The following is a 27563-nucleotide window of genomic DNA, read 5'->3' as shown; positions in this document are numbered from 1 at the left end:
TGATGTACAATAAACTTCATAAAACTCATCAGTAAAGTTTTTTCCATCATTCGGACGGGGTCCGCCACTACAGGCTTGTACTAATAGTGGATAAAAGCAAGATGACAGCATAAGTTATAACTGTAATTAAACTCAACTATACCTGTTCTATCTCCATGCAGCATATAGTCTCTGGCTCTGTAGGCATTATTGTCCAACTCTGGTTCGAACTGAACACCACTACTCAGAGATTCTGACATTTTCAGTGCGTCCTGACACCGGAAAATGAGCTCTTGAAGCTCTGCCCTCTTCTTGAAAGGGGGCCGGGAGCACCAGCTCATTCGCATTTGAAGGGACAAACACAAAAACGGCGTGTTTTTGCTCACCCCCCAAAAGTGTCCATTTTAACATGCTCTAAAAAATTGTCTGTGGGGTATTTTAAAATAAAACTTCACATACTATGGGGACATCAGAGACGTATTTTACATCTTGTAAAAAGGGGCATAATAGGTCCCCTTTAAGGAATATATCAAGTATAAAAAATTAATACCTAAATAGGAACATAGAAGTATACTTGAAGTGCAATTTTTTTTTATAAATATACATTTTGTATAATTATACTTGCAGTATAAAACTACTAAAAACTAGAAGTTTACTGAGATTATACTTCAAAGTGTTCTTTCATAAACTAAAAAATGTACTACAAGTATTTAACTAGTAAACTATCAGTATACCTGTAAGTTCATGTGTAGTATAGTTGCAGTACAAATGTAAACTAGTTTTGTACTCAAAGTTTACTACTGTTACACTTAAAGAATACTTAAGTATACTTTTATACACTAATAAGTGGACCAATTTAGTCCCAATTAGTATTGAAACAGTACACTTACAAGTATACTTCTAGTACATTGATATAAGTATACTTACTACATAAAGAATACTTAAAATACACTTGAGCTTTCAAGAAACTTTTTTGAATCCATTCAAGGATTTAAAGACCTACTATGCAAATGTTTTAAAGCAACACTTTAAAATAAATTCTGTAGCAAACTGGAAGCCAGTGCAAATAAATTAAAACCAGATTAATGTGCTCTTGTTTCCCCTCTTTCTTATCCCTTGCTTCCCATGTTATAATATCTTTAGAATTTGCCATGCTGTTTTTTCTCACGGACGTAACAGCAAAGTTTGGGACCACCCCGAATCTTAAACAGATTGTCATCGGACGGTGTTATGAATATGTAACCCTGGTTAATCCCCACCCCAGGTAAGATGTATAAGCATTTTGCAAACTAATATTGCTTATTTAAAATATCTAAATAGGAAAATGTAATAATATATTGTTTTATTAAAGGAACATGCCGACTTTTTGGGACTTTAGCTTATTCACCGTATCCCCCAGAGTTAGATAAGTCCATACATACCATTTTCATCTCTGTGCGTGCTGTAACTCTGTCTGACGCACCCACCGCTAGCCTAGCTTAGCACAAAGACTGGAGGTAAAGGGCTCCAGCTAGCATACTGCCTAGAGCCCTGCACGGAGCAAAACATCCAGCCATAACCGAGACCTGGCCCGTGGTGTTCAAGCCCTAATCCGGCCCCAGCCCGAAAACGTCTGCAATTTTTCAGCCCGAACCCGACCCGAGAGCAACATCAATATCACTTTGAGCTCTTTCTGACGCGCGCTCTCTCTGATGCGCGCTGTCTCTGCTAGACGCACACACTACACACGCTACTAGGTAAAATTTTATTATAGACCTCAAACATAACTACCACCACCGACAATTATGCCCACAAATATTAATACAGACTGTCCATTACAGAGAAGCATAAGCATGCAGTAGAGAATATTATATAGCCAAATGTGATCCAGCAGTAAATAAAGATTTACGGCCTACCTTTTTTTGATGTCAAGTAACTTTACTGAAGAACAACGTTTCAAAGAACTCTTCGCCAAATGGCTAACGTTAAATAATAATAAAAATATAATAAAGAAATAAAAATCCGTTGAACTGAGTAGGCTCATTCACTGTTTATTCGCGAGTGTTGTGAAGAAAAAGAATAGCATCCACTGTTGAAGGCTTCAGGCTCGGTAATCAAATCAAAACTCTTTCAAAATGCAGCTTTTCCTGAAGCACTGGGAACTTTTAGTAACTCCCCACGCTCCAACTTCTCCCTGCTGCTCTGCATGGTCAACTGTCACCTAATGCATTGCACGTTACTCGCGTGATCGCATATTGCGTTGCATATTTATAATATTATCAATATAACAATATAGCCTGCGCTCTGCATGTATATTATGGGCACGATGAAAGGAGAAAAGCTAAATGAGCCCGAGTCCGACCAAAGCCCAATCTGTAAAATAAAAAAATAAAATAAAAAAATTGACCCGACTGCTCCCAATAAGTGACAAAATAACGCCAACATTTTCCTATTTACATGTTGTGATTTGTATAGTCACAGCGTGTACAAATAACATGGTCACATATTCTCAGAAGGCGAAGCACTGCTACTTGGGCGGAGTGATTTGCTCGCAGCACTTGAGAAGGCCCGTGGTGAGGAGCAGAGTTCGCTCAGAATTGGAGTAAATCACTCCGCAGAAGTAGCAGTGCTTCGTCTTCTGAGAATATAGTTCCCAGTATGTATACGGTTAGAAGATTGGTTGTATCTCATGTGACCTTGTTATTCGTACACGCTGTGACTATACAAATCACAACATGTAAATAGGAAAATGTTGGCATTATTTTGTCACTTATTGGGAGCAGTATGCTAGCTGGAGCCGTTTACCGCCAGTCTTTGTGCTAAGCTAGGCTAGCGGTGGGTGCGTCAGACAGAGTTACAGCACGCACGGAGATGAGAAGGGTATGTATGGACTAATCTAACTCTGGGGGATAAGGTGAATAAGCTAAAGTCCCAAAAAGTCGGCGTGTTCCTTTAAGTCTGTTCTCATTTGATTTCATTGATATTTGCAGTATTTGCAGAGACAGTTCAGCTCTGGCATCTGGCTCATCACTTTCACGTTCATTAGATAATACAGTATTGCATTAAGTCCTTGAAAAATGTAATTATAAATTGGAGAAATGTTGTAATTTTCTCTCTAACAGGTATAATTGTGAGGAGATATGGCAGGAGTTTGAAAAGGCTGTGGTTAGGAGATCACCCTGCGATGTGAGAGTTAAAGATTACCAAAAAATGTTCCGGGCCATCACTCAGATTTTACCATGTGGCAAGGTGATTTCTTTCAAGTGTTTTCACATAAGAAACTAAACAACAATATAGAAAGTTATTTAAAGATGTATTCAATCTTTAGATTAACCCTTTAAAACTTTGAAACCTGTTTTCAAAAGTTTTCTTTTCAGGCACCCAAAATGCCGTTTTCGTGTAAATTAACGGCCAAAACGCATAAAACGGTATTAGTTGAAAACGGTGTCGAGTAAACAGCCCCTTAGACGAAACCAGACAAAAGAACAGAATAAAAATCAGGGCTTAAATACATGGGAAAAACAGGTGTGTAGAAACTAATTAACAGCCAGGGAAACTAACTGGGAACTCAGACAGGCAAAACAGTGACCGAACACAGTGAAAACGAAACCAAAACAGACTATACGTTATGCATAACAACACACAGAAGCCATTGGCGCATGGCGCTATGCTTAGTGTTTATCATTGTAACTATCAGCTCTGCAGCGGATATTACTATCCAAACTATAGTGAAAACACTATTTATTAGCACGGTAACATAGATCAGCAGTTTAAGACATTAAATTCGTAAGCACATAACACAAGAACACTTCTCTTTAAAATATTTTTACATTTTATATCAAAGCATTAGTTCAGCTAAGAGTCTGGAGGCTGCTACTTGCGTTTGTTGCATTCCTTTGGGGATTCTCTTCGTCGGCCTAAAAGGGGTTTCCCTGGTTTGTTGATAGGCTAGCTGTCTCGTCTTGTCGGGATGGATGTCTTGGGCGGCCAATCACATGGTGTGTTGGTGGATGGATGGAAAGTCTTTGAAGTTGGAAGCAGGCTTTTCTGTTGAATCGTTGGCCCAAAACTGTGCAGCAAAACTTAACTTAGAACCGAGACTCTTAACGGAAAAGAAAGTAAGAGAAAAAAGTGAGACGAGAGTAGTTAGATGGCTTGAAAGAAGCTGTTTAACCCATCTTCTTCTAATCTTGATCTGCAGTCTTTTGCCTGCTCGTCTACTCGTCTACATCGTCATGGCTACTCCAATGCTTTGTTCATGTCCTAAGATTTTAAACTCAGAAGTTTGTCCAGCCTCCTGGATGAGTTCTGACCAATTAGACGCTGTCTTTATTTGAGAGGTGGCATTTTCTTCCCCTCTCATCGTAAATTATGCATTATCTGTGGTCTCTTTACTTTCCAGCTCTAACAGAGAGTACAGTTTAGACATGATTCCTATTTTAAGAATACGATACATCTTACACAGATTTCAATCAAGCCATCTTCTGAATTATGAGCATACGATCATACTGATAGGAAACAAGAAACACTTTCAGTCAACCATCCAATAGTTATAACAATTGCATGACTTATATGTGATCTAAGCATAATAGTCACTGTGGTAGATTTTTCCCTAAACCTAACTACGTACTTGGGTCTCGTCTACAATCGACGTCCCCTGGGTCTCGTCTACAATCGACGTCCCCTAACGTCTGCAGTCGACGTTTAGTCTATACTCCAGCCGAGTCTACAGTTGACTTCAGCTGAGTCTAATCCTATACCCTAGCGCATCTACACATTGACGTCGGCTGGGTGCTAATACCTGTTCCCCTAACTAGCTTCCTTGTTGTGCGGCAAAAATCGACAAACAGACTTCAGCAAATGTCCTCAAAATGCTTTAATCACGGCCGGGGGATCTGAGAGCAGTTCTCCAGAGAATCTCCCAAGAAGGAGCAAGGCCGGAGGTTCTCAGACAAATTCCATTGAGAATGCCACCGAAAACACAAATACAACAGTATTTATAGAATAAGGGGTATGGCAAAATGACATGAAACTTTGCATAATTTCCCACAATTTGATTGGTTCTTTTTAGACAAGCCCTTCTGTTGCTAGGTAATGATTCCTTCATAATCACAGGGTTTCAAACCTAGTCATCTGTCTAGTTTCATTTCCCATATTTGTTATTTTTACACTCACACAACCAGAGTAAAAAGGGGTATGGCAACACAAGTTTTCGCAAAAAGGGGAACATGCATAAAAGCATATGAATGTTGTTCCTGCAAGAAAAACAAATGTTAGTTATTAATTAAAACATCTATCACTTCACACATATATGTATATATATGTAGCGCCCCCTATGCTCTGAGTGTAACCCAAGTGACGCTCCGGATTCTTTAAATGTGTCTCTCGACTTGCAACTATGCAATAATGTTATTCTTTCCCTTTCTAGTCTAGGAATATGTCTCTCCTAATTGACTGCAAGCAACACAATTTGGTAAATATAACCAAAACAATAAGATTTATTCACACACAATAAAGGAAATATAAAATTTGTTTATTCACTTGTATTGAATCTTAAATGATCAATAAACTTCAAATGTAAATCTCTTATTACTTATTTTATCTTTCAGAAAATAACTAAAAGCAATTCACTTTTACTCTTTAACTTTAAGTGAATTAAATCACTATATATTATTCCAATAGAATGCAAAAGATCAAATAACAGAATAACCTTTTCAGTTACCTCACATAAATCAGCAATAACAATTCTTAATACTCATTTTATCTTTTTGGAAAAATTAAACACTTTAAGGTACCTTTTGAGTGATCACTCGTATATATGCGCGCACACACACAATGTAAAAGTCACCACCCAACCCCTCGTTGCAGGCCTGTACCGTTGCTAGAGTTCACTGTGGCCTAGAAACAACAAATGGCCTCTTCACTCTATTGAGCAAATAAAATAAAACAAGATCACCTGAATTCCTCAGTCAGCAAACCTCACAGTTCAGCAGCTCTTCATCCTCCACGAGCACATACGAGAACACTGGCTCTTACATGACCCATCAGCTCACTATCTTCTTCCCCGACAGCAGCAAACGAAATCCAGATCTCACCCGATCTAGAAACACTCTGATCAGAGTCCAGCGAATCAGTGTCCTCTGTGGTCAAGCGTATAACTAGATGCGGCAGGCGCAAATTTGACGCGCTATTTGCGTCCGGTGTGAACGCACAGTAAGAATATTGTTTAATCAATAATAATTCCCTTCTTACTCAGAATTAACTATTTCTGTAATATTCTCAGAAATAAGATATTAATAACCCTATACGGAATATTAATAACCCACCTGGGTTACACTCTCCCCCTACTAAATTACTCATGTCCTCATGAGTTTCCAACTACAACTGTTATAAGACTTCAAGTCAAGTCAAGTCATCTTCATTTATATAGCGCTTTTAACAATGTAGATTGTTCCAAAGCGGCTTTACATTGATAATAGGAAATTAAAGTAACAGAGATTGTTTTGGCTCTATAGTAGCTCTAGAATAAAGTTATTGTCCAGCTAAAGTTAGTTAGACTTTAGAAGTTAAACTTCAGACTTTGGGTACATCTTCTGCTGAACACAGTGTTCACATGTGGCCATTGGATGATATCACAATGTTCTGCAAGCACTCTTCTTCTTAGAAGACTCTTGAATCTTCACAACCATACCCCTATACACTATAGTCAAAGGCTTGTCAGAAGACTTTCCAAGTTCATCATAACTCAACTTCTGAACTGGTTTAATCATCCTCTTTGGATAATTCCTCCTTCTTCCAAGTTCCTCTTCTCCACTCGCAACATTCACAGTTTCAATTCCTTCTTCTTCAGAAACTGAATCCTCAATGTTCCCCTCCATTTGAGCATCAGACTCCTCTCCTCCAGTCACTTCCACCTGATCAGGATCCTCTCGAGACCTATCAGGACTCTGTACGTTTTCCCCCTCAGTTGACGGAAAAGACAGTCTTTCAAGGTTCACAGTCCTTCCAACTGGATAATAAACACAATCACTACTGTCATCACTCTCAGAATTCCAGTCCACTGATTCACGATTCTCTCTTTAGTGATTCACGACTTTCTTCTGTCTTCTTTCCACAGTTTTAGATCTGGACACCACGTGGCGTGAACTGTCCTCCCTCTCTGAAGGTAAGTTTATTCTCACTCCCTCACCAATAGGCAACAAGTGATCTCTGTACAAAGTTCTCACCCCTCCTGTTCCAGTCTTCGGCTTCACCCTGTACACACGCAAATTCTCCAGCTTCTCCAGAACAAGGTAAGGTACTGCACTCCACTTATCTCTCAATTTCTGCTTCCCAGTTGTAGCAAAATTCTTCACCAGCACACAGTCTCCTTTTCCAAGCTCACGGAGTCTTTTGTTCCTCTGTTGTCTGTCCTTACTGTGAATTTTGTTCCATAAAAGTAGCCGTGGAATTTGTCAACAACCGCCCATTTCAGAGCCAGGAACTCCAACTGATGAATGGGATATCGTTGTTCCGCCTTACTCAGTTTCCGGCTTGCGAATGCAATTGGTCTCAACCCCTCAGTGTACTCTTGATTCAAGACTGCTCCCAGCCCTTTCAAGCTAGCATCCACATGCAGTATTTACGGCTTAGATGGATTAGCATACGCCAGTACAGGTGCATGAGTCAAACACTTGATAATAGAATGAAATGCTTCCGTGCATTCGTCAGTCCACCTCTCTCCAAAGGATTCCTTCTCTTGGAAGTATTTCCCTTTCTTCTCTACCTTCTTTTTACCCCTCACAGGTGCATACCCTTTGGTCAATTCCATTAAAGGCCTTACGATCTTGGAGTAATTCTTGACAAATCTGCGATAGAATCCGCAAAATCCAAGAAACAATCATGACTTCAGATCATGAGGTATCTTCCACTCCTTCACAGCCTTTACCTTCTCTGGATCTGGTGTTATGCCTTCCGTACTCACAGTATGTCCCACATACTTGACAGACGGTTGGCAGAATTGACACTTATCAACTGATAATTTCAGCCCAAACTCCTCCAATCCATCAAGCACTTTCATCAGTCTCTCTTCATGTTCTTCCAATGTTCTTCCGAAAACAATCAGATCATCCAGGTACACGATCACTTGTAGTAAGTGCATGTCTCCAACTGCCCTCTCCATCAATCTCTGAAATGTCACAGGAGCTCCCGATATCCCCTGAGGCATCCGCTCAAATTGGTAGAATTCAAGAGGACAAATGAACGCAGTCTTCTCTTTATCTTCAGAAGCCATTTCGATTTGATAGTAGCCACTCCTCAAATCCAACACTGAAAACCACCTACTTCCCGTCAGACAATCCAAAGCATCTTCTATCCTCGGTGTTGTATACTGGTCAGGTATAGTTCTGGAGTTCAGAGTTCTATAGTCAATGCACATCCTGATAGCACCATTCTTCTTTCGAGCTATGACTATGGGTGACGCATAAGGACTCCTCGATTCCTTAATAACTCCTGCAGCCAGCAGATCCTTCAGATGACGACACACATCATCTATGTCAGCTGTAGCAATCCGCCTCGACCTCTCTTGGAAAGGTGTACTATCCTTCAGCCTGATTGTATGAGTAACATCCTTCGCTTTCCCCACATCCCACTCGGATATGGAAAACACATTTCCACGCTCAGACAACTTCTTTCTCAATCTTCCTTCCCAATTACTTGGTATTGGAGAATCACCAAAGTTAAAGATATTCGGATCCAACAGACATCCACAGATGTCTGTTCTCTTTGCATCACTGTTACAGTATCCGTATGAAACACATTCACCATCACAGGTCCTTCAGAAATAGCTATGTCCTTCCCAGTCTCATTACACACCAGCAACTTGAAACTATCCACATCCACATCAGATGAATGCAAGACAGCCGAAGGAACAAACACTCCAGCAGGTAACTGGTTCTCATCAGTGGCTTCCACAATCAGAATATCTTCTCTAGTCTGTTTCTTCAGTTCCACTCATTACACTCACACATACTTTTCACCATTCTGAGGTATCTTCAGATCTCCAGGACCCATCCACTTTACACTCCCTTCCACACAGTCAGTCACTTCTTCCTTCCTCTGCAGCTCTGTGAGCGACTCAGGAAATGACACATCCTCAAGAATATATCCCTTGTATGGAGAAGTACTAGCACTCAGTCCCCAAATTGACAATCCACTCAATGGTTGAATTGGAACATTTGACAAATGTTTCGCATGAAAATGCTCAAAGACAATGGTATCTTGCGACCCACTGTCAAGCAATGCACTGCATGAACATCCATTCACTTCAACTGAAATGGTAGAAACTTGCCCCACAAGACCTCTCGGCACACAATCCTTCTCACTGCCATCGGTAGTTCCCTTCTTTGAGAAACAATCTGGACCACCGGACACAATAGAATCATCCTTTGCTCTGCTCACTTCAGCTTTAGCTCTATGGAGTGATCTGACCAGCTTTTGAATCACTTTTCCAGTATTCTCTGTTGCTCTGCACTTAGTGGTAATATGTCTGTCTTCACCACAACGGTAACAGAAGAAATTCTCCTTAGGCTGCAACCTTCTCTCAGCATTTCTTCGCAAAAGCATTTCTCTGTAATTCAGCCTCTTTGTCTGAATCTGCTCAGCAGTTGAGTTTATGCTCATCACTTCCAGACGTTTGTTCAACTTCTGAATCTGCATCTTCAACTCTTCCACCTCAGTGTCTCCATGAGTATTCTCTCTTTTCTTCTCTTGCTTCACTGCAGCAGAATCAGTCCTCATGGAATCAGCAGGCACCTTAGATAAATCTTTCCTCATCTTCAATTTCAGCTCTTGAAGTTCAGCTCTAAGCTTATTCACCACAGTAGAATCCACTTTAGAATCAGTTTTTAGATTCAATGATTTCACTGGCATTCCAATCCTATGTCTCGCAAGCTCATTCTCTTCAGCTGTCTTTATCTCAGTCAACAACTCCAAGAAACCAGGAGGTTTAGTATGGGGGTAAATTGATGCCTAAACCATTGAAAATGGACAGTCTAAAAGTCACAAATAGATATTACAACTTGTAAACACAAAACACAATCTACAAATAGATTAAAAATCCGCAAACAAAGTCCTCATAATCCGCAAATGTAAACAAGATCTACAAATAGATACAAAGTCCTCAAACAAACTCTTTGTGATCCACAAATATAAAGCATGATCTACAAAAAGATTAAAAATCCACAAATAAACACATCCTGATTCACAAATAGAAATCAGTGACTTGTACTTGAAAACCAGAATTTGAATTAATGTAAAGTGACTTGTTAGCAGGTGAAGATCATGTTCTGTTTGTAGATTGTGTCACATTTGTTTTCAGAATTCTGGCACTATTGTTTCGCTGTTGTGACAAAATAATGCCATAATCATTGAAAATGAAGAGACTATGGGCCCTATCTTGCACCCAGCGCAATTGACTTTGTACACCGACGCATGTATCATTCCTATTTTGCACCCGCGCAAAGCGCGCTTTTCCCTCCACAAAAGCACATCGCTAAACTAGGGAATGAACTTGCGCTCCCTGGGCGGTTCAGCGCAAAAAAGGAGGCGTGTTCCGGCGCAAACGTTCCTTCATGCTATTTTGCAGGTTTAGAAAACAATTGCGCCACTAACCAGGAAAAAATAGTTTAAAGTCAGTGGCGGGTTGCGCATGTTATTCATATGCTATTTTAAGGGCGCATGCTTGGCCATAATCAATGTAGCGTGTGCACAACGCGCATACACTTTGATTCTCTCATCTACACAGAAGCAGCAGTTTTCATTTTTGCAAATCATATATTATTACGATAGATAGATAGATAGATAGATAGACAATTTATTATAAAAGCATACATCTAGCTTACACATTTACCCAAATTATCATACGCCTTTTTAACCGAAGTTAATTTGGGTGGGTTTCTCCATCCCCAACGTCCCTTACGAGAGCGTTGCTCTCCTTGGCTGTGAACCGCTCCTGGCGCGCGCCTGGCAAATACGCCGTTATAATAGGAATCCGCTTTAGAACAAAGCGCGCCTGCTCTTAAAGGGAATGTGAGATGTCGCTCTGATTGGTTTATTTCACGATACGCCCAAACCACACCTATGAATAATGAAGCTACTTCAGACCAACCCATTTTAGATTTGCGCCTGGCGCAAGAGTCATTTATCCCGCTGGGAAAATAGCAACAGCGCCAAGACCCGCCCACAAAGTTACTTGCGCTTTGCGCTTTGATACTTGCGTTTCAGATCGTTAAAATAGGGCCCTCTGAGTCAAAAATGCATATTACAATTTGTAAACACAAAACAAGATCTACAAATAAATTAAAAATCTGCAAACAAACTCCTCATAATCTGCAAATGTAAAACACAATCTGTAAATAGATTCCAAATCTGCAAACAAACTCCTCATGATCCGCAAATGTAAAACAAGATCTACAAATAGATAAAAAATCCACAAACAGACTCTTCATGACATACAAATATAAAATGTGATCTACAAATAGATTTAAAATCCGCAAACAAACTCTTTATGATTCACAAATAGAAATCAGTGACTTGTACTTGACAACCAGAATTTGAATGAACGCAAAGTGATTTGTCTGCGCATGAGGGTCATTATTTGTTTGTAGATTGTGTTGCATTTGTTTTCAGAATTTTGGCACAACTGTTTCGCTGTTTTTCCCATTAAAAAATCTACAAATGCCCTCCTCACAATTTGCAAACAAACACAGTCTAACTTGTATTTTCAAACCACTGTAAAAAGACATTCTTACACATTCTGTGCAAAGCTCAGCATGCAAGTGTTGAATCTGTGTTTGCAGATCACAGGGCATTAACAGATCCCTCTGCACACGTCTACAGATCTTTTTGGCACTATCTTTCCGCAGAGTGTGTGACTACAATCCACACGTGTAGTCAGCCAATCAGGGGTATTGCTTCAATGTGATGTCACACCCCCTCAATAAGCCCTTTTCAAAATAAGAGTCGACACTTCTCGGATGGGTGGGCTGGGCTCACTGCCATTTACCGTTGCCGGTGTTGTAGCCTACCGAAATCCGACTCCCCGGACAAATCGCACTCCCCCTCGCGTGCACGCGCAAGCGAGTTTAAATGCACTTCCTTTGCTATATCCCTTTATCGATCGATTTTTCACACAGCAAGCACCCAGATCCTGCATGGAAGCTTTGTCTACACTTAAATAAATTAACAGAAAGTGAACTAGTGTGGATAAAAGATGCAAAAAACAAACACAAACAAACAAAAAAACATGGCAGATCGATTCAAACTATAAACTTCGACAGGTAAGGAATAAAGCTACCAGCTATCAAAACAAAACTGTTAATTTCACTTAATTTAACTGAACTTATCGTTTATGTGTTAAACACGCTGTGGTTCATAGGAACATATTGTATTAGGCCTACTCCCCCCATTGCACATGAATGTCATTGAAAATAATAATATTTAACCTTTTTTCACGAAGATAGGCTTTAAGAGTTCATCAAATACATATTGTGTGTATATATATATATATATATATATATATATATATGAGGCAAATACCTGTCTTTTTGTTTGTTTGTTTTTTGCTTAATTGCGTCTTAAAAATAGAAATGAAACAAAATAGAAAATGTAACAAACAATTATTAGTGATAATTGACACTTAAAGCTAAGAATGTAAAGAAACCTTAGACTTTTTTTTTTTTTTAATTAATAGTTATTTTCCAGCACATTAGGGCCCCAAAAAGCATTATTTATTTCATTCATTCTTTCAATTTTACATCTTACATAGCTTATGGATATACAATTAAAATAGCTGGAGCAAAGTATACTACCACTAAAGGTATACGATTGCTAGGCGTCTTCAGGGCTATCATCCACTCGCGAGGCAGAGGCGCTGGCGCCCTCCTAGCAACGGCGCTGGTCACGCTAGCTGCACTAGCCGTGCTATCACCCTGGGGTGGCAGAGACGAAGATGTGCAAGGTGATGTGGATCTCAGCTCTCTTCATCTCCTGGTTGCAGCGATGACTCCGAGACTGTACATGCGCGTTTAAGGTACCTAAACAACGACGGTTGCAACAGGGCTGAGGGCTGGGTTGGAAAATATGTGACATCATTATGTTTTTAATTTAATCAATGTTGATTATGAAAATGAGCATCCAGCATGATATGATACATTTTGAGATGCGCAATATATCTTGGAGACATGGAGTGGGTAAAACATGACCACTTTTTACCACTTCATTGAGTTTTGTTTTGTAGAAAGTCTCTTTTAAAAGATTTTCGTTTTGTATAAATTGTATCTTAATTTTGATCAATGTTTTATAAACCAATTGCCTGTATTTAACCCTTGTGTTATGTTGGAATTCTGTGCACTCCCCTTATGGTTCGGGTCAAATTGACCCTAATTGGATTCAATACAATTCCTCAAAAATCACACTATGAAAAACAACAAAGATTCAGGTACAAACTGTAAACTTTTAATATCAACATTTGTCAAATATTCCAAAAAATATATATCTGAAGATGTAAGATGTATATCTGAAGATGAAAATGTTTTTTAACCATTTTTTAAAAACTGTTTTGTTTTGACAAAATTTGAATATACATTATATTTATATATATTTGCATATACATTTTATTTTACTTTTTTTTTTTTGCTTAGAACATCATAACTGAACAATTAATCAATTAATCTGAGCTCATTTTTCCTGCTGTCTATGTCGAAGTCTCAAGATATTTCAGATATCTTGAATATATAAATGAGAGCTTATTTTACTATCTGTGTCTGTCAAAGATTTCCATTTGTAATTTGCAATTAACTCTGAACACCATGATTTAGCTTTTTCAAGTGTGTTTGGTTTGGGTTAGAGCACTTTTAGATACACTTACACTTTAGAACTGGAGTTGATGCCCTGACATATGAGGGTCAAATTGACCTGCGAACATCATAAATGTAATAGTAATTTTGTTTGTATATGTCAAAACAAAAAACACCAAGCATGTTGAAACTTTGCATGCATGTTCATGATGATAAATGTGAAAAAGTCACAAAATATCAAGAAGAAAAAAAAGGTTTAATATTATTTCAGGTAGCTTGAAAAAATAAATGATAGGTAATTTTTACCATCTGTGGCTGACAAAATATTTTTCTGTATTGAAATAAGTGTGGAAAACCAAATTTTTTAGCTTCATAAGGTAGTAAAAAAAAAAAATATATATATATAACCAAGAAATGTTATTATTTTGGGTCCGTACAGTTGCCTTAGAGCGTTAAAATATGCGGGTCAAATTGACCCGCTAACATCACGAAAGTACCAGTAATTTTGTTTGTATATATCAAAAAACACCAGCATGTTGAAACTTTGCATGCATGTTCATGATGATAAATGAGAAAAAGTCACAAAATATCAAGAAAAAACATAGGTTAACCAGTATTTCCAACAACTAGAAAATCTAAACGGGTCAAATTCACCCGCAACATAACACAAGGGTTAAATGATCCCACATCACTCATGGATTTTCCTTCCTCACAAATAAATCTTTTCAACTTCTCTGCGAAATCAGAAGCATGAAAATCAGTCGATGCTACAATAACTCTCCATGGATCTTCACCATCAGCTCTCCGCAACTCGGCTGGTATGCGAGATGAGTCAATTATTTCATGGCATTCACACAATACCATAACAGTATCTGGAGTTTTCCCCTCTTTGGAGTCTTTTACTCTCACCTTGCCAACAGCTTTTATGGTTTGGACCGTGTCTTCAATGTATGCCACCTCTGTTGTTGATGGTACTCCCAGTAACATGATAGCATGATAGACTCTCACCCCTCTTCGCATCGCCTCCCTGTCAGTCTCTACCCCGATCTCATCCAATCAGAATCACCCTCTATCTAAGAAGGCGGGATAAACATAAAGCAACAGCCATTGAGAAAAAAGCAATACAAGATTGTTAGGCAAAAGCACATTTTTTCCAAGTGCATTACAGGCAAACTTTAATCTCCCTCATTATTCTTAAAGCAACACATCTCAGTTATATTCTTCTTCATGTGAAACCCTTTATATCACTTATAAATCCTATAAATGAACTCTCTGAATGACTAAGAATATTGTTTAATCAATAATAATTCCCTTCTTACTCAGTGTATGAGCCATATTCATTTTGTATTATTTATGTAATTTTGTCCTGTGCCACTAGGGGGCTGTATGTGTTTTGTGGCTCAGCTGATCTCAGATCAGCCTGGGTAGGTTATTTAACTCAGAGGAAACCCAGACACAGGTGTTGCTGATTGGGAAGCAAACAGTTTTCGACTGTGCCTTTGTGCTGTGCCTTTGTGGTGAACAATTCGGTTTGTTGTTTTGTTATATGTATTATGAGTTAAGATATTACCGCTGTATGATATATGGAGGAAAATAAACTTGCTAGATAATACTTAACATTACTGAAGATTCCGTTTGTTTTGTGTGAGGTCATACAGGCACACGTCTAAAATTAATTCGCTATATTAGCAACCAGTACTAGACTTCGTTTAGGACTTAGTCAGTACATATTAGGTCGAAAACTGCTTCATTTGGATAATCGTTCATCGTAAGGATGCGGACCTGTCATATTGTGGATTTAACGGTGTTCATTTGGAAACCACGGATGTGAGGTGGGCAAATGTTTGGAGTTGCCGATTGCTGAAAGGAGCTGCACCAGAGCGAGTTAAAGGGTCACCGGAATACCAGCATCATTACATAGGGACACGCATCAAAGCCGGCCAACGCTCTATTGGGGTACGTGGTGATCAGCACTGATATTATGAATGGCCATGGTAATTTGTGTGCACACATTCACGTAAAACCAATGCATTGGTAGTAAACTCGCAACCGTCTAAAAATAACTTTCCGCGTCTAGACGAGTTGTTGCGCAACACAAACTATTTGCGGGCTTATTGAATAATAAGCCAATTCACTTTGCGTGGTCATTATGGCAGAAAAGGAAAAAGGCCAACTTGGCCATGAGACTGAACTTTGTGTGGGTGTAGGGGTAAAAACTGTAACTGAAAAACGTGTGGTTAAATTAACACCCAAAGCTTTGTTGGAAAAAATAACCACTTTAGAAAAGGAAAGAAAGTCTAAATTTAGTAAACTGTTGAATGCAAAAAATTCTATTGCTAAATTGATGGGTGATAAAGAGCTTGTAAGTGAGGTTGAAAATGAATTTAACACGTTCAATAAGTTGTGTGATGAGATAAAGCATGTACATACATCTTTATTGGGTTTATTGCCTGCTGATGAAGCAAACAAACATGAAATATGGTACCAAGCTAAAATGTTGAGTTTCAATGAGTTTTTTGTGGGTACAAATCAATGGTTGTATGACACTAAAGCTTGTTCAAGTACCAAAGTTGATGATGATCATGATGATTTGCCGGGTCAAATTGAAACTCAAACTGTTGATGTCAATGCTGAAAATGGAAATGAGGTTGATGCCAGCAACGGCAGAGGAGCTGCTGGTGTAATGGATGAGGAAGAGGAGGATCAGATTCAACCTCAAGACAGCATTTCAAACGTGCAGTCAAGGCACCATGGCTCAAGTAGCGGATCCTCCAGTAGTAGATCCTCCGTTTCTTCAGCCAGACGCAGGGCGAAGGCGGAACAGGCTGTGCTCTTGGCTCGAGCTGCTGCCTTAAAGGATAAGCATGCATTGGAGGAGCAGGAGCTCATCTTGAGGAGAAAAAGGGAGCAGCTTGAGCTGGACATTGAGATAGCTGCCACTTCTGCTAAGCTAGCAGTGCTACAGGTTGGTAGCAGCGTCCATTCAAGGCAAGCTGATGGAATGGCTTCCTATATCAGGAAAGGGGCTAGATCTAAGCTCCCGCCCACCTCTCTCAATCCACAGGCCTCCATATATGTGCCTCTGCCTTCACAGCGACATGCATCTCTACCACTACAAAGCAATGCTTCACCATTAGCCACGCCAACTATCTTGCCAAAGCCAACTGTCATTCAAGGCTCTCAACCCCCTCAGTTACAATCAAAGACAACCTTCAGTCAAAGCTTTCAACCCACTCTAGACCAACAAGTGTTTCAACCACTGCAAAGCCATCATCAGACAGCAGGTCTCTACAATTTGCTGCAGCAACAGAATGACATAACAGCTCTCCTTGTCAAAATGCAAACGTTACAACTGCTGCCGCGCCGAGAAATTCCAATTTATGATGGAGATCCTCTAAGGTTTAACACATTTATAAAGGCGTTTGAACACTGTGTGGAAGCAAAGACCAGCTGTAAAGGAGACTGTTTGTACTATCTTGAGCAATTTACTATGGGGCAGCCAAGGGATATTGTACGCAGCTGCCTTCATATGACTGCAGATAAAGGATTTGATGTTGCCAAAAAATTGCTCAAGGAGCACTTTGGAAATGAGTTTAAGATAACGGAAGCCTACATGGAGAAGGTCACAGGATGGCCAAGTATCAAAGCTGAGGACCCCAAAGCACTCAAAGCTTATGGACTCTTCCTCCGTGAGTGTTCCAACGCTATGGATGATCTTCAGTACTTGGAGGAAGTTAATATGCCAGCAAACATAAAGATTCTGAGTCAGAAGCTTCCATATAAACTCCGAGACAAGTGGAGAGCAAAGGCATGTGAGATACTGGAGAGAACTGGTCGAAGAGCACGATTCTCAGACATTGTGGAGTACATCGAGCGCCAGGTCAGAATCACTTCAGATCCAGTCTTTGGTGACATACAGGACACTTCACCTGTTATCAAAGGAGCTACAAAAGCAAGCAAGTCACAGGTGAAACCTCAGCTGGGAAGAAACAGCTTTGCAACACAGGTGGTCATTGAGGATGGATACAGCAAACCAGATAGTTACAAGAAGGAAAAGGCTCAGAACAAAGTGACATCCTTTACCAAGACTGATTCTATTTCCTGCCTGTATTGTGCTGCTGGTAATCATGTTTTGGAACAATGTTTTAAACTGGGAAGAAAGACACATAGGGAGAAACTGGACTATCTAAAGGAGAAAGGTTTGTGTTTCAGTTGCTTGTGCACAGGACACTTGAGTAAGAATTGCGATAGGCGCATCATTTGCAACAAGTGCAACCGAACGCACCCCAGTGTTTTGCACATAGGAGAGAAGGAAAGGGTTACTCAAAAGGATCAGAAGGATGGTGAGCAGAAAATTACTGAGCAGTTAAATACTTCTGACAGCTGTACAGCATCCTCCGCTTGTTGTCTTACAGGGGTTGGCCACTGCAATGGAATTCTTCCCATTTTGCCTGTTAAGGTGAAGTGCTTAAAGGGAAACAAGGTTATCGAAACCTATGCTTTTCTGGACCCAGGGAGTACAGGAACTTTCTGCACCAGGAAGCTCATTGACAAGTTGAACATGGAAGGACGCAAATGCAAGATTCATATCCGCACCTTGGGCCATAATAATGCAGTAGAAAGCTCCGTTGTTAACGGTTTGGAAATTTCAGGATTTTCTGGTGAGTGCTTCTATCCACTTTCCAAAGTGTGTACCCAGAAAGAGATGCCTGTCTCTACAGCCAACATAATCAGCGAAAGGGAGCTGAGAAAATGGCCTTATTTAGAGGATGTAAAAATTCCCCATGTAAATGCTGATGTTGACCTGTTAATTGGCACAAATGCCTCCAAGTTGATGGAGCCTTGGGAGGTGATTAACAGTTGTGATGGTGAAGGACCCTATGCGATCAGAACCCTTCTGGGATGGGTAATAAATGGTCCGTTACGGGGAAGTAGTGACTGTGGAAGTGATCACCCTTCAGTTTGTGCCAACAGAATTGCCATTGACAGAATTGAAGAACTGTTAACCAGCCAGTACAACTACGACTTCAATGAGCAAGCTTCTGCAGAGCAGGAAGAAATGTCAAGGGAAGAAAAGAAATTTGTGGAGATAATGGAAAGCTCTGCTCAGCTTCAAAACGGACACTACACGTTTCAAATGCCTTTCAAAGGGAAAGATGTTTCGATGCCGAACAACCTCGGTGTTGCCATGCAACGTGTTAGTGGTCTAAAAAGAAGACTTCAGAAAGATGCAAGCTTTCATGAAGAGTACAACAACTTTCTTGCTGATGTCATTAGCAATGGCTATGCCGAAGAAGTGCCGAAGCATCAGTTGGAAACGCCAACAGGGAAGGTGTGGTATATCCCACACCACGGTGTGTACCATCCACGGAAAGGAAAGCTACGAGTGGTGTTTGACTGTGGAGCAGAGTACAAAGGGATCTCACTCAACAGTCAGCTCTTGCAAGGACCGAACCTCACCAGCTCGTTGATTGGAGTTCTTATGAGGTTCAGACAGGAACAGGTGGCCATAATGGCGGACATAAAGGCTATGTTCCACCAGGTTAAGGTGGCAGAGAAACATCGGGACTACTTAAGATTCTTATGGTGGCCTCAAGGTAACCTGGAGCAAGGTCTTGTAGAGCATCGCATGACTGTCCATTTATTTGGAGCGGTTTCATCACCCAGTGTCGCCTGCCTTGCTCTTAGAAAAACCGCTGAAGACAATCAGGCCAACTTTCCAACAGAAGTGATTGAATCGGTCAACCGAAACTTCTATATGGATGACCTACTGAAGAGTCTACCCTCTGAAGAAGATGCAGTCACCATGGTTGAGAACCTTATAACCATTTGCGGCAGAGGTGGGTTTACCCTCACTCAATGGATTAGTAATAGTCGAGAAGTGCTGCAAAGCCTCCCAGAGGATCTCAAGTCCAAGAACCTGCATGAGCTTGATCTGGACAGGGATAAGCTGCCGTTGGACAGAGCTTTGGGTTTGCAGTGGTGTATCGAGACGGATACTTTCAAATTCAAGCTGAAAGTCAAGGAGAAGCCGGCAACCAAGCGAGGCATGCTATCTATCATCAGTTCTGTCTATGATCCATTGGGGTTCCTGGCACCTGTAGTACTCCCGGCCAAGCTGCTGTTGCAGGGGTTATGCAGGACGAAATGTGATTGGGACGATCCAATACCTCCAGCTTTCCAGCAGAAGTGGAACAAATGGCTGACAGATCTTGAGAAGGTGGCATATTTCAAGATTCACAGATGTGTGAAGCCTGCAGGATTTGGGAGGACTGTCAGCGCCCAATTGCATCACTTCGCCGACGCGAGCGAGAACGGCTATGGTACGGCTACTTACCTGAGGATGCAGAACATGGATGAGAGGGTTCATGTTACTTTCTTATTTGGCAAAGCCCGAGTAGCCCCCCTGAAGACTATCACCATTCCCCGTTTAGAGCTCACCACTGCCGTTGTTGCAGTACGAGTGGACAAGATGCTTCAATCGGAGCTCCAGTTTCCACTAAAGAAGACTTGCTTCTGGACTGACAGCACATCAGTTCTTAAGTACATAAAAAATGAGGACCGAAGATTTCAAACCTTTGTAACAAACAGGGTAACCACCATCAGGGACAACTCGGAAATTGAGCAGTGGCGATACGTTCCCACATCCCTGAACCCTGCTGACGATGCTTCACGTGGATTGAAGGCAGAAGATCTTGTAAAGCAAAGATGGATAGAAGGCCCAGAATTCCTACGGGAACCTGAAGAAACGTGGCCAACATTTCCTGTGTATACAAGTGTCACTGCTGACGACCCAGAAGTAAAGAGAAGTCTGACGGTCAATGCCATACTTGTTGACACTAACGCCACATCGCAACTGATGACCCATTTCTCTGATTGGCAAAGATTGAAAGTTGCAGTTGTGTGGCTCATTAAGCTGAAAGGAACTCTGCTCAAACTGAAAGAAAAAAGAAAAGAGTTGGAGCGTGCAAACACCAGTGCTATTGGAGCAGCAAGGTTGGATGTGCAAAAGGAGATGCAAGCTTTCTCAACATCGCTTGGGAATCAGAAGGTGACGCTGGAAGATCTCTTGGAGGCTGAGACCTCCATAATCGCTTTTTGCCAGCAAGAGAGATTCCCCACTGAATTTGCTGCACTAACCTCTGGCAAGCCACAAGTGCCGAGAAGTAGCAGCATTCTCAAATTGGATCCGGTTCTAGAAGGAGGACTTCTACGAGTTGGGGGACGGCTGAAAAAGGCAGCAATCCCTGAGGACATTAAACACCCCCTCATCTTGTCAAAGGACCAACATATTTCCGATCTTATCCTCCGTCATGTCCATGTACAGCTTGGACATGGAGGTAGAAATCATGTTCTTTCCGCTACAAGGAGAAAATACTGGATCACAAGTGGACCTACTGCAGTGAGGAAGATCATATCAAGATGCCTCATTTGTAAGCTCCATGGTGGAAAAACTGGTGAGCAAAAAATGGCAGACCTGCCAGAAGAGAGAGTGGTTCCGGATCTACCGCCGTTCACTAACGTTGGCGTAGATTACTTTGGGCCAGTTGACGTGAAAAGAGGGCGTAGCATCGTGAAAAGATATGGAGTAGTATTCACTTGCATGGCAAGTAGGGCCGTGCACCTGGAAGTGGCCTATTCTCTTGACACAGACTCGTGCATCAACGCTTTGCGAAGGTTCATCTGTCGAAGAGGACAAGTCTCGCACTTGAGATCTGACAATGGCACCAACTTTGTGGGTGCAGAAAGGGAGCTGCGAGAAACCTTAGCCTCTTTGAATCATGACCGCATTGAAAGAGCCTTGTCCAAGAAGGGAATCAAGTGGAGCTTTAACCCTCCAGCTGGGTCACATCACGGTGGCGCATTGGAGCGCATGATACGGATGATCAGGAAGATCTTGTGCTCTGTGCTCCGTCAGCAAACCTTGGATGACGAAGGGTTCCATACCGTGCTCTGTGAGGCTGAAGCTATGCTTAACGATCGCCCCATCACAGGACTGTCAGAGGATCCCAACGATCTTGAGGCGTTGACGCCAAACCATCTGCTACTCCTCAAAGGAAAACCAGTTCTCCCACCAGGACTGTTCGACAAAAGGGATGTTTACGCAAGAAGAAGGTGGAAACAAACCCAGTACATCTCGGATCTCTTTTGGAAGAGGTGGATCCGCGAGTACTTACCACTTTTACAGGAGCGTCAAAAATGGAACCAGGAGAAGAGGAATTTTGTTCCTGGAGACCTGGTCATGGTTGCGGACTCCACAGCACCACGTGGGTCATGGATGCTAGGAAGAGTCCTGGAAACCTTCCCTGATAAGAGAGGTCTGGTACGTGTGGTTCGTTTGAAGACCAAGACAAACATCATTGAACGACCGATAACTAAAATATGCTTACTTAATGAAGCTAAAGAGTAATTGGTTCCTATTTCATATGGGCTATATTTTCAGTATTTATGGCTCTTTTGAATTCGGTGTAATTGCTCTGGCAGACGCAATTAGGGGCTGGAGTGTATGAGCCATATTCATTTTGTATTATTTATGTAATTTTGTCCTGTGCCACTAGGGGGCTGTATGTGTTTTGTGGCTCAGCTGATCTCAGATCAGCCTGGGTAGGTTATTTAACTCAGAGGAAACCCAGACACAGGTGTTGCTGATTGGGAAGCAAACAGTTTTCGACTGTGCCTTTGTGCTGTGCCTTTGTGGTGAACAATTCGGTTTGTTGTTTTGTTATATGTATTATGAGTTAAGATATTACCGCTGTATGATATATGGAGGAAAATAAACTTGCTAGATAATACTTAACATTACTGAAGATTCCGTTTGTTTTGTGTGAGGTCATACAGGCACACGTCTAAAATTAATTCGCTATATTAGCAACCAGTACTAGACTTCGTTTAGGACTTAGTCAGTACACTCAGAATTAACTATTTCTGTAATATTCTCAGAAATAAGATATTAATAACCCTATACGGAATATTAATAACCCATATATATATCGTTGGTTAGCTTAGACTGGCTGGGGCCCACTTCATTTATGGTCCTAGATTGTTGATTTGGGGTCTGGAGTGTTGAGTTTTGTGTGGAATTATGTTTGAACGAATCATCGCCACCTTGCTGCCTCCTACTGGCGGTTTCAATTTCACTTTTAAAGTATCTTTTCTTGTTTTAAATAATTTTTAATATCAGTATTCAATATTGCAAAGATGAATTTTGTTGATACTGATTTCATTTGATTGGTAACAGCCCTATTGTGTCTTATTTTTAGGGGCCAAGCACTGAAAGTGCGTAGGCACCTATTGAAATCGTTGGCGTTTTTCTTCCGTACGGAAGTCTATGGCAGCCCATAGAAAAGTTATGAAATTTGGCACACTGATAGAGGACAGTCTGAACAGTCACCATAGCAAATTTGGAGTCTCTAACTCAATCCCTCTAGTGCCACCAACTGTCCAAAGTTTCACTCATGTTTATGCTAATAACCTTTTAACCATAAGGGCTAGAAACAAAATTCCCACTAATTCCTTGGCTCAAGACGATTCGATTGCATCATATGACGTCATTTTCCGTCATGTAAATCTTTCCGCCATTTTGATTTTTTTTTAAAACCTACTTTTTCTAACTCGTCGTAGTTGTTGCTCAGATTTTCACGAAAATTGAACCAGATCATCTTCAGACCATGCCGACAAAAAGTTATGGAATTCAAGTTGACCGTGCAAACTAATTTTACGTAGCGCTTGCAAAAACAAACGTAAGGCTGTATCTCCACAATGCTTTATCGTATTCAGACCAAACATGGTGACCTGAGACTACATGCTGCGTTTAGGTGCAGCGCCACCTACTGGTCCGGATATTTGAAAAAATATATTTTTTTGGTTATAACTTCTGAACGGTTTATCCAAAAATCATAAAAGTGGTCTCGTTAGATTCAAGGCGCATGCCGAGGCGACTGATATCCAGTTTTTCCATATCGGCCATTTTGGGCGTCGGCCATTTTGAATTTGGTACGAAAATGCTGTATTTTAAGAACGCATGAACGTATCGTTACCAAACTTGATATGGGTCGATGCTCTGAAAGAGTATGAGAAGTTTCGGACCATGATTTACATGCTTATAACTTTGGATTTGGTTAACTTATGTTCAATGGAGTCATCTCCTTACATTCCTGAATCCTTGCCGAGTCTAACAATACCAAACATTCTAGGTTCTGCCTTATGGTTTGCGCAATGTTGTAAATTAGCGCTTAAAAAACATTTGCCAATATCTTTGAAACCGTTTGACCGATCAAGATGAAACCACCATAGGAAGTTTGAAATCATAGGTCGTTGGCTAAACACAGATGCCCAGATGTCAAAAGTTTGATAGTAAGTGGCAAAAAAAATCCAATCAAAGTTGCCCATGGGTCATTTTTTTATGCTCTCATACATAGTAGGCCCTTTCTGTCTCGAAAGACAATGGCTGCGCCTTCTTTATCTTTTTCAATCAATCTTGTTGTAGGCAACATCTGGAGTGGCTCAGCAGTCCTATCTGTGCACAATTTAAGCAGACAAAGCTGGATGGCGGGTTGGAGTCATGGCTTTGTTTCCCCTCCTTCCTGCAACTTCTTTTGTCCTTCAACTGCTGGAGTCTCTTCACTTCTCCCCTTTGGATTCCATCACTTACTGTGGTTCTCCATGCGCTGCGATTTTCTTAAAACGACCTTACTGAGGTCGACGAAGGCGATGAAGAGTGGCATCTGCTGTTCTCTGCATTTTTCTTGAAGCTGATGCACAGAGAATATCATATCCACTGTACCTCTTTTAGCCCTGAATCTGCATTGTGACTCTGGATAGATGCGGTCAGCAAGGACTTGCAGTCGTTTTAAGACGACTTTAGCAAACACCTTGCCCACTACGCTCAACAATGAGATGCCCCGGTAGTTATTACAGTCTCTGCGGTCGCCCTTGTTCTTATAGAGTGTGATGATCTTCACATTTCTCATGTCATGAGGCACCATCCCTTCTCTCCAGAAGAGGCATAAGAGATCATGCAGGGATTCCAGCAAAGCTGGTTTACCGCACTTGATGATTTTCGGTGGTATGCCGTCCTCACCTGGTGCCTTGCCACTGGCTAATTCATTGATGTCTTTGCTGAGATCTTCCAAAGTTGGCTCAGTGTCCAGTTCATCCAGCACAGGCAGGTTTTCAATGCTGTCGAGGGCTTCTGGGGTAACAGTGTTTTCTTTGGAGAAGAGTTCCAGGTAGTGCTCAGCCCAACAACACATTTGCTTGTCACTGTCAGTGATGACATCTCCTGTCTTGGACTTAAGGGGAGCAGTCTTCCTTGTTGGTATGCCTGTTGCCTGCTTGATCCCCTCATACATTTTCCTGATGTTGCCAGTGTCCGAGGCTTCCTGGATGTTGTCTGAGAGTTGGAGCCAGTAATAATTTGCGCAGCGTCTTGTTGTTCGTTGTGCTTCATTGCGAGCAGTTCTCAGTGCTTGCATGTTTTGCTGGCTGGGGTTGCGCTTGTAGTTGATCAGTGCATCCCGTTTGGCTTCAATGACTGGTTCCAATTCCATAATGTTGGCCTCAAACCAGTCCGTTGCTCTTGTGCTCTTTCTTTCCATATGTTAAGAGTGCAGAGTCAAAGATGGTATTCCTGAGGAAATTCCATTGATCTTCTGCATTCAGCCCTTTTCTTTTGGCCAGAGTCTCTTCAAGCCACTTGACGAACTCCTGGTTTTTGTCAGCATAGGCAGTTTTGCAGGTAATGATTTTTGGTTGACCTTTCTGTTTCGCGTGGTGAAGTTTCTTGGGCTTCAGTTTGACCTTGGAGGCTACCAGAGAGTGGTCAGTATCGCAGTTGGCGCTGTGGTATGCTCTGGTGTTTCAGACACTGTTGGAATCTGACATGCATCATCAAGGAACCCTCATGGCAAAATGTTGTCAAAAGAATTACGATTGGTGATTGACGCTCGCGATGGGACGCCAAAACGTTCGAAGTAGGCAGGGCCACTTTCACTAAAATGGCTATAACTCTTGAAAGCATTGAGATATTTTCACCAAACTTGTTATACTCATGTTCGAGCTCATTCTATGGTCACACAAAAAAATCTGCGGTGATTCACCCCTTGGTGGCGCTATAATACGAAAATGCATAAAACAGCTATAACTACGCAACCGTTAGTCCGATTGACTTAAAAATTGGCATGCAGTGTCTTTGTCCAGGGTGCCATGTCTTTCTATGAGGACATTGGCGTATCTCGAAAAACATGGCCGCCATTAGCCAGTGAAGTTTGAGCACCTATTAGACAACGTTAACAGAGGCCTATCAAAACAAACATGGTGGGCATGTTCGACTCATGGCCCTAGAGGTCTGTCAGAATTTTAAAAGAAATGTGTTTTTTCTCATATCCACACAATATGCATATCATTTGATAGATCTCCTCACACTGAACAACTTTGCTTCAAGAAACACTATTTAATCTAATAGTTATCATTATCCAGCATTGGCTGATAAACACATGTTTAAAACCATTATTTTTTTCAAAGAATTAGTGTGCACTGGGACTATAGATTTATATCATTTGTGTATTCTCCATCATGGATATTTTATGGTTTCAGGCCTACATTTCGGTTCGGCCTAGCATAGTTGGCATGAAGGTCTTAAATGCTTGAACCCCGTTAATTGCTGCTTGCAGCTATATTTATTGCATGTTTTTAGGACCTTGCTAATAATGTTAACGCTTTTATCTTAATCTGCATCTAACAAATGTTGTAACCTGCTTTACTGACAGTGCATGCTACTTAGATTGCTGCTTTTATGCTTTTACCAAATTCTTTGTTGTTGCTGCCTGTGCGTATAACTATGCTGTTTTTCTGAACTAATTTTACTGAGCTTTAACACTTTCATATTGTTCCTCTGCTGCAGCTACTCTGTAGCGGACAAACACAGCTGTACTACTACAGTTTTACTTTTATAGTTGTCAATTGTTTATAAGGTATTATGCTTTCCCTAGGGTGCCATTATACCACTGGGCAAAAGGACTACAGAGGAAAACTAGCCCTTGGCTAATTCTGGTTAAAATGCACTGCCCTGACTAATAAATAAATAAATAAACCTTTATTATTTTAACCTTTATTTTAAAAGTTAAATGTTTATATAAAAATTACTACTAATAAAAACTAACAAAAAGCAAGAAATTGCTAAATAATAATAAAACCAATTTTAAAAAAGTAACAGCAAAATAATGTTTTTTTTTTTTTCATCAGTCTGTTATAATTCATAAATCAAAAAGTAAACATTTAGAAATTGACAAGAATGCAGTCAAAAAAAAAATTTATTGTCTTATTTTTTTATTTTAATAAAGATCATATGGAACTGGTAATATATTATTAAATAAAGCTAATTAATTTTAGTTCAGTGTGTTGTATTTGTGTTTTCTTGATGTAATAAAATACATCAGCAGGCAGGTCAGGTGCATAATGCAATGTGTCGTGACTCGTGTAATTTTTTTTAACTCGATTTACAATAGTATAAAAAGACAGGGATTTTGACCACGTAATCATTTTTCGTCGATTGTGGTGCGCACCGATAATGAAAAGTGACAGTGGCAGGCTGTAGACTGTAGTTTTCTTATTCCCAGCGAAATAACAATACACTAACCTGTCTTTAAGAACGTCTTGATCGACTGGGGTACAACAACTCTCCTGGCCTCCCTCTCCTTCTTTTCATGGCGTTTCTGGTACCCTGATATATGTTTTCTTATCCCTGACATTTTTCAGTCAGTCAGTCTCCTG

At 40.7% G+C, this 27563-nt stretch overlaps 1 protein-coding gene across 1 annotated transcript in view; it reads left to right on the top strand.

Annotated features, from left to right (window-relative positions):
- Nucleotides 1-1130: 1130 nt before the first annotated feature.
- The window catches only part of LOC311075164 (ADP-ribosyl cyclase/cyclic ADP-ribose hydrolase 1), a gene marked incomplete at its 5' end in the record, with an annotated part of 174732 nt that continues 148299 nt past the window's right edge, over nt 1131-27563 (top strand). Inside the window, 2 exons of the mRNA XM_084102362.1 lie at nt 1131-1243; nt 3081-3207. Of these exons, the coding sequence (XP_083958488.1) occupies nt 1131-1243; nt 3081-3207 (240 nt within the window). The remainder of the gene's footprint in view (nt 1244-3080; nt 3208-27563) is intronic.

The sequence above is a fragment of the Abramis brama genome, assembly GCF_963993115.1.
Source record: "Abramis brama genome assembly, chromosome: 24".
In the NCBI taxonomy this organism is placed as follows: Eukaryota; Metazoa; Chordata; class Actinopteri; order Cypriniformes; family Leuciscidae; genus Abramis; species Abramis brama.
Note: the sequence above shows the minus strand (reverse complement) of the source record. Positions and strands in the feature narration are given on the sequence as shown.